We start from the raw sequence: 7500 nt of genomic DNA on the forward strand, positions 1-7500 counted from the left end.
ACACTTTTACAACTTCTCCTCTGAAGTTCAATCAACAGTTTCTCTGATTTGTGGTCACATGATCAATCATGACGTCATAGTTTCTCTAAAGAGCTCAGAATGTAATGATTCTTACAGAATTTGTTTACTTTAAAAGTTTTATTTGGGGGCGACTTTAAATGAGACACGCAGAATAAAGTGTTTTTGATTAAATATGAAGTTTAAGCTTCTGTGTCGCTGCTTTTTCTGACTGAAGCGTTTGTCCCACATGATGTGTTCAAGGACAGTCGGAAAGATGACAATCTGACGGTTAACGTTCACATTATTTGTATAATAAAACAAGACGTAAATGTCCTGTTGACTCTTGTCTTTAAAAGCAAACCGTTCCTCGTTTGTGGCGCCGCTGATAGAGGAAGTTAAATAAGTGGATTCTGCAGCAATGCTAATAAGCTACGATAGCGTCCTCCATTTTGTCTCTCCGCTCATTTAAAGGTCATCGCTGTCGACACGGTTTGCTTTGAGTCGACAGCACACATTCAGAGTAAAGTGACTTTAAATGGACGAGATCAACGTTCATAAACCTTTGTCTTTCCCGTTGTTTTGTCTCTGCAGCTCATTTGCTACCGACTGACGTAAAGATGGCGAACTCTTTCACGCGCATGCTCTCCGGGCGCAACACGGCGGTGCTGTTGGCCAGCCTGGGCGCCGGAACCATGGCGACCGGCTTCCTGTTGAGCGAAACCGGCCCGCTGGCTGCGGAGGGAAGGACGAAGCTCTACCCGCCCAGGTGAGGCGGACTGCAGATCTATACTTCATTTAAAATACGTGGTTATCAGCACCAACATATATTTAAAGTTCTCATTATGCAGAATTATCCATTTCAGAATAATCTGGTATTATTGTATTATATGTGTGCTCATCACTTTAACGGTGCTGCTGGTAAAGGTGGAGCAAATTTTAGTCATTGTATATACTGCAGGTTAGCTTAATATATATAAATATAAAGAACCAGAATCAATAAAAGGTGGGCTTTTAAAGTGCATAAACAAAGATGGAGTCCATCACCGGCGGTTCTGACCTCGACGGGTCAGAAGAGTTTGAGCTCGATAATTATCTGCAACACAGAAACACTCACCTGCACATTTCAGAACAGTGACTCCCTGCTTTGAGTGGAAGAGAACTACGCTAGCATGCACATAGCTAGCGCTAATGCTAATTACTAGCAGGCACATATTCCAGGCTTGCATGCATAGTTGTTACGTAGCATAAACATAGCAATAGTCAACATGCTACTCTTTAGCATTAGCAATTAGCGCTAGCAATTGGCGTAAGAATTCATGATAGTTTATAAACAATAGTGAATAAATGAATATTCATGTCACACTGACAAAGCAAATTAGCTCATGTGGTGCAACTGTAGCTTAAAGCGTGATGGAATTAGCACGCTAGCTAACCAGGCCGCCGCTAAATGCTGATATTTTCAGTTTATTACAGTTTTGAGGTAGTTATACGTGAGATCTGATAGAATATGATGCATGTATATGAAACTAGGGGTTAAAATGTTTACATTAATGCAGCAGGAATAATATTGTAAAACACTGACGGGGAACATTTTACTGCACAACGTCCTTTAACACAGCTGATAATTCTCTTCCTAAAGGAACGTTTGAATGCTCCTCTGTGTGTGAAGCAGCGTGAGAGGTCACAGCAGGGCGCTGGCACCATCCTGCTGTACCTCTCACGCTCTCAGGTTTCCTCTGCGTTTCCTTTCACTCTCTCTCTCACTCAGCCTTTATGTCTCTCGCCCTCTGGTCTTCACCGCTGTCGCTTTATATCCCAGAAGAGTGACAGCGGACGCGTCCCAAATGTGCCATAGAGTATATTTTATTGTTAGGACAGGTGGCAATTTTGCATTATTTGAAAAAACGGCATTGAGACATATTTGTGCATGAAAATAAATAAGTTTAAATACAATTTTGACCCAAGGAATTGGACAAAAAATGATTAAACGCAATTAAAAGTCAGAGAAAGGTCTCAAGGTGCCTCTGCAAAGCATCAACCCCTCACTGAACTCACATCTTTCCTCTTCTTCTTCTTCTTCTTCTTCTTCTTCTTCTTCTTCTTCTTCTTCCTCTCCTGCAGCTCCGACTTCCCCGACCTGAGGAAGCACAACAACTGCATGGCGGCGGCTCTGACTCCGGCCATTTACGCCAAGCTGCGGGACAAGGTCACCCCCAACAACTGGACCCTGGACCAGAGCATCCAAACCGGAGTCGACAACCCCGGACACCCTTTCATCAAGACGGTGGGCTGCGTGGCCGGTGACGAGGAGAGCTACGAGGTGAGCGGGGTCAAAGGTCGCGGGTCGTGTCCTTCGTAAAAGTTTCAACGTCTCCCAGAGTTAAATATGGGATTTGTTCACCGGTGTGATGACCACTGGGGGATGAAATATATTGCTGTTTCAGTCATTAAATCCTCTCTGAAGTTCATAATAATGTGAATATGCTCAGTTATTAACGTGTTCAGCTGAAGGTCGCTGCTGAGTAAAGGTCTCGTCACCGTCTGGTTTGGGTTAAAAACAAGAACATTTAAAGAAACGGGGTGGAGCATTGTGGGGGATATAGTATATAATATTATTAAGGTTGTTTTCATTAGTTTATAATCACCTGAAACTAAGAATATTTGTGTTTTTGTTAGTTTAGAATGAGTCTGGCATGTTTTCTCCGACACTCTTGACACACTGGAGAAGTTTCAGTTGGTTGCAATCTGCAAACTCACCACTAGATGGGGCTAGATTATACACACCAAACATTTAAATGTATTTTTTATTTATATAGTATTTATTTATATATTTCATCTAATTTATTCTCATTTAATTTCATTAAATTTTTCTATTTCTATTTAATTTTATATTTCTTTACTCATTACTTAATTTATTCTCATTTACTTTAATTTAATTTATTTTATTCTTATTGTATTGATTGGTTTCATGGTTTCATCCATTGTAGCGTTTTCCCTTAGTGTGTCTTATCTTTTCTTGGTTCTCACCGGTCTTTCTTTTTCTTGTTATTATTTTGCTTTGTCTGTCGATGCACTTTGTAAACTCTGTTGTTAACGGTGCTGTATTAATAAAGTTATTTATCACAAGGCATCAGCTCTATAAAGGAGACTAAACATGTTATTGGTGGACTCTCTGTTCCAGGTGTTCGCTGAACTCCTTGACCCCATCATCAAAGACCGGCACAACGGCTACGACCCCAGAACCATGACGCACCCCACCGACCTGGACGCCTCCAAGGTGTGCTGCACCCGGCCGCCCACACTGCCGCTCCATCCCTCCATCCCTCCATCCCTCTATCCTCCATCCTCCATCCTCATCCTCCACCCCTCCATCCTCCCCCTCTATCCCTCCATCCTTCCTCTCCATCCTCCATCCCTCTATCCTCCATCCTCCATCCTCCCCCTCCATCCCTCCATCCTTCCTCTCCATCCCTCCATCCTCCTCCTCCATTATTAATGAAACAATGTCCTCCACCTCCAGATCACCAACGGCGTGTTTGATGAGAAGTACGTCCTGTCGTCCCGCGTCCGGACCGGGCGCAGCATCCGCGGGCTGAGCCTCCCCCCGGCCTGCTCCCGGGCGGAGCGCCGCGAGGTGGAGCGCGTGGTGGTGACGGCGCTGGCCGGCCTGAAGGGAGACCTGGCCGGGCGCTACTACAGCCTGGGAGACATGACGGACAAGGAGCAGCAGCAGCTCATCGACGTGAGTTCCATCCAAAAATACCAACTTATTTTGCCTCCCAGGTTCCTGTGAAAGAACTTACTCAAAGTCACAATTAGAGAATTATAAGTATTTCCCCTGAATATTTAAAGGTTCCTCCCCACTTTTTACTTTCGGGTTGTTTTTTAGGGGTTCAAGCGCATTTCCGACCTGAAATGTTTGCGCAAATTCCAGAGCGATTTTATATCGTAGATGCATGGAATTTTTACCGATGATTGGAAGTTGAGTGTAAATGCTGCTCATCAAAAATGTTTTGTCTTGCAAAGATCAAAGCGTTTTTTAATTCCTGGAGTTGTAATGCATTACATTTATATAATGTATGATCACGTGATCAGAGGCGACAACAACAACCAAAACGAGTCTACCGCTTGTTGACCCGCCTGTTCTGATTATTTCACGCTGCGCCGACACAAGGACCACTTCCTGTTTGACAAGCCCGTGTCTCCGCTGCTCACCTCGGCCTTCATGGCGCGAGACTGGCCCGACTCCAGAGGGATCTGGTAAGAACAGGCCAGAGGAAATGCAGCTCCGTGACGCCCAGCTCCTCCTCCAGAGCCCTCCTGAACCCCTCTGTTGGCTCTGGGTTATCCTCCGTAACGCCCTCTGTTTTTACCTGTCTCCGCCTCCCTTTGCCCCGCCCACCTTTAGGACCACTTCCTGTTTGACAAGCCTGTCTCTCCCTTGTTGACATGTGCCTTTATGGCCAGAGACTGGCCCGACGCCAGAGGCATCTGGTAGGCTTCCTCAGCTCTGAAGCATGGCGGCTGTGGCTCAGTGTGCACGATGTAGACAGTGTGCACGATGTAGACAGTGTGCACGATGTAGACAGTGTGCACGTAGACAGTGTGCATGTAGACAGTGTGCATGTAGACAGTGTGCACGATGTAGACAGTGTGCACGTAGACAGTGTGCACGATGTAGACAGTGTGCACGTAGACAGTGTGCATGTAGACAGTGTGCATGTAGACAGTGTGCACGATGTAGACAGTGTGCACGTAGACAGTGTGCACGTAGACAGTGTGCATGTAGACAGTGTGCATGTAGACAGTGTGCACGATGTAGACAGTGTGCATGTAGACAGTGTGCACGATGTAGACAGTGTGCATGTAGACAGTGTGCATGTAGACAGTGTGCACGATGTAGACAGTGTGCATGTAGACAGTGTGCATGTAGACAGTGTGCATGTAGACAGTGTGCATGTAGACAGTGTGCACGATGTAGACAGTGTGCATGTAGACAGTGTGCACGATGTAGACAGTGTGCACGATGTAGACAGTGTGCATGTAGACAGTGTGCATGTAGACAGTGTGCACGATGTAGACAGTGTGCATGTAGACAGTGTGCACGATGTAGACAGTGTGCACGTAGACAGTGTGCACGTAGACAGTGTGCATGTAGACAGTGTGCACGATGTAGACAGTGTGCATGTAGACAGTGTGCACGATGTAGACAGTGTGCACGATGTAGACAGTGTGCACGTAGACAGTGTGCATGTAGACAGTGTGCATGTAGACAGTGTGCACGTAGACAGTGTGCATGTAGACAGTGTGCATGTAGACAGTGTGCATGTAGACAGTGTGCATGTAGACAGTGTGCACGTAGACAGTGTGCATGTAGACAGTGTGCACGTAGACAGTGTGCACGTAGACAGTGTGCACGATGTAGACAGTGTGCACGATGTAGACAGTGTGCACGATGTAGACAGTGTGCACGTAGACAGTGTGCATGTAGACAGTGTGCATGTAGACAGTGTGCACGTAGACAGTGTGCATGTAGACAGTGTGCATGTAGACAGTGTGCACGTAGACAGTGTGCATGTAGACAGTGTGCACGTAGACAGTGTGCACGATGTAGACAGTGTGCATGTAGACAGTGTGCATGTAGACAGTGTGCATGTAGACAGTGTGCACGATGTAGACAGTGTGCATGTAGACAGTGTGCATGTAGACAGTGTGCATGTAGACAGTGTGCATGTAGACAGTGTGCACGTAGACAGTGTGCACGTAGACAGTGTGCACGATGTAGAGTGATAAACTGAAGGATGAAGACATTTCTATGCAAGTTTAGTGTGTTTCTCGTTACAAATGCACGACGCAGAGACGAGCAGCATGAAAATCAAAGGTTCTGCACAATCTGGTCCTTTCAGGAGTCCTCTCCAGCTCTCTAATGAGTCCTCTCCAGCTCTCTAATGAGTCCTCTCCAGCTCTCTAATGAGTCCTCTCCAGCTCTTCAGGAGTCCTCTCCAGCTCTTTAGGAGTCCTCTCCAGCTCTCTAATGAGTCCTCTCCAGCTCTTCAGGAGTCCTCTCCAGCTCTTTAATGAGTCCTCTCCAGCTCTTTAGGAGTCCTCTCCAGCTCTTTAGGAGTCCTCTCCAGCTCTCTAATGAGTCCTCTCCAGCTCTCTAATGAGTCCTCTCCAGCTCTTCAGGAGTCCTCTCCAGCTCTTTAATGAGTCATCTCCAGCTCTTTAGGAGTCCTCTACAGCTCTCTAATGAGTCCTCTCCAGCTCTCTAATGAGTCCTCTCCAGCTCTCTAATGAGTCCTCTCCAGCTCTTTAGGAGTCCTCTCCAGCTCTTTAGGAGTCCTCTCCAGCTCTTTAATGAGTCCTCTCCAGCTCTTTAGGAGTCCTCTCCAGCTCTTTAGGAGTCCTCTCCAGCTCTCTAATGAATCCTCTCCAGCTCTTTAATGAATCCTCTCCAGCTCTTTAATGAATCCTCTCCAGCTCTCTATGAGTCCTCTCCAGCTCTTTAGGAGTCCTCTCCAGCTCTCTAATGAGTCCTCTCCAGCTCTTTAATGAGTCCTCTCCAGTTCTCTAATGAGTCCTCTCCAGCTCTTTAGGAGTCCTCTCCAGCTCTTTAGGAGTCCTCTCCAGCTCTCTAATGAATCCTCTCCAGCTCTTTAATGAATCCTCTCCAGCTCTTTAATGAATCCTCTCCAGCTCTCTATGAGTCCTCTCCAGCTCTTTAGGAGTCCTCTCCAGTTCTCTAATGAGTCCTCTCCAGCTCTTTAGGAGTCCTCTCCAGCTCTCTAATGAGTCCTCTCCAGCTCTCTAATGAGTCCTCTCCAGCTCTCTAATGAGTCCTCTCCAGCTCTTTAGGAGTCCTCTCCAGCTCTCTAATGAGTCCTCTCCAGCTCTCTAATGAGTCCTCTCCAGCTCTTCAGGAGTCCTCTCCAGCTCTTTAATGAGTCCTCTCCAGCTCTTTAGGAGTCCTCTACAGCTCTCTAATGAGTCCTCTCCAGCTCTCTAATGAGTCCTCTCCAGCTCTCTAATGAGTCCTCTCCAGCTCTATAGGAGTCCTCTCCAGCTCTTTAGGAGTCCTCTCCAGCTCTTTAGGAGTCCTCTCCAGCTCTTTAATGAGTCCTCTCCAGCTCTTTAGGAGTCCTCTCCAGCTCTTTAGGAGTCCTCTCCAGCTCTTTAATGAGTCCTCTCCAGCTCTTTAGGAGTCCTCTCCAGCTCTTTAGGAGTCCTCTTCAGCTCTTTAGGAGTCCTCTCCAGCTCTCTAATGAATCCTCTCCAGCTCTTTAATGAATCCTCTCCAGCTCTTTAATGAATCCTCTCCAGCTCTCTATGAGTCCTCTCCAGCTCTTTAGGAGTCCTCTCCAGCTCTCTAATGAGTCCTCTCCAGTTCTCTAATGAGTCCTCTCCAGCTCTCTAATGAGTCCTCTCCAGCTCTTTAATGAGTCCTCTCCAGTTCTCTAATGAGTCCTCTCCAGCTCTTTAGGAGTCCTCTCCAGCTCTTTA

The 7500-nt window shown here is 46.5% G+C and overlaps 1 protein-coding gene across 2 annotated transcripts in view; it reads left to right on the plus strand.

Annotated features, from left to right (window-relative positions):
* LOC306751539 (creatine kinase S-type, mitochondrial-like) overlaps nucleotides 1–7500 on the plus strand; it is a 12504-nt gene that overhangs the window by 2145 nt on the left and 2859 nt on the right. Inside the window, exons 2-6 of one of the 2 annotated variants that reach the window (XM_079235126.1) lie at nucleotides 592–766; nucleotides 2122–2320; nucleotides 3182–3277; nucleotides 3521–3742; nucleotides 4175–4260. In XM_079235126.1, the coding sequence (XP_079091252.1) occupies nucleotides 618–766; nucleotides 2122–2320; nucleotides 3182–3277; nucleotides 3521–3742; nucleotides 4175–4260 (752 nt within the window). In that variant the 5' untranslated portion in view covers nucleotides 592–617. Of the gene's footprint in view, nucleotides 1–591; nucleotides 767–2121; nucleotides 2321–3181; nucleotides 3278–3520; nucleotides 3743–4174; nucleotides 4261–4408; nucleotides 4495–7500 lie in introns of both variants that reach the window. The other variant, XM_079235125.1, reaches the window with a different exon arrangement.

The sequence above is a fragment of the Taurulus bubalis genome (genome assembly GCF_910589615.1).
Source record: "Taurulus bubalis genome assembly, chromosome: 19".
Taxonomy (NCBI): domain Eukaryota; kingdom Metazoa; phylum Chordata; class Actinopteri; order Perciformes; family Cottidae; genus Taurulus; species Taurulus bubalis.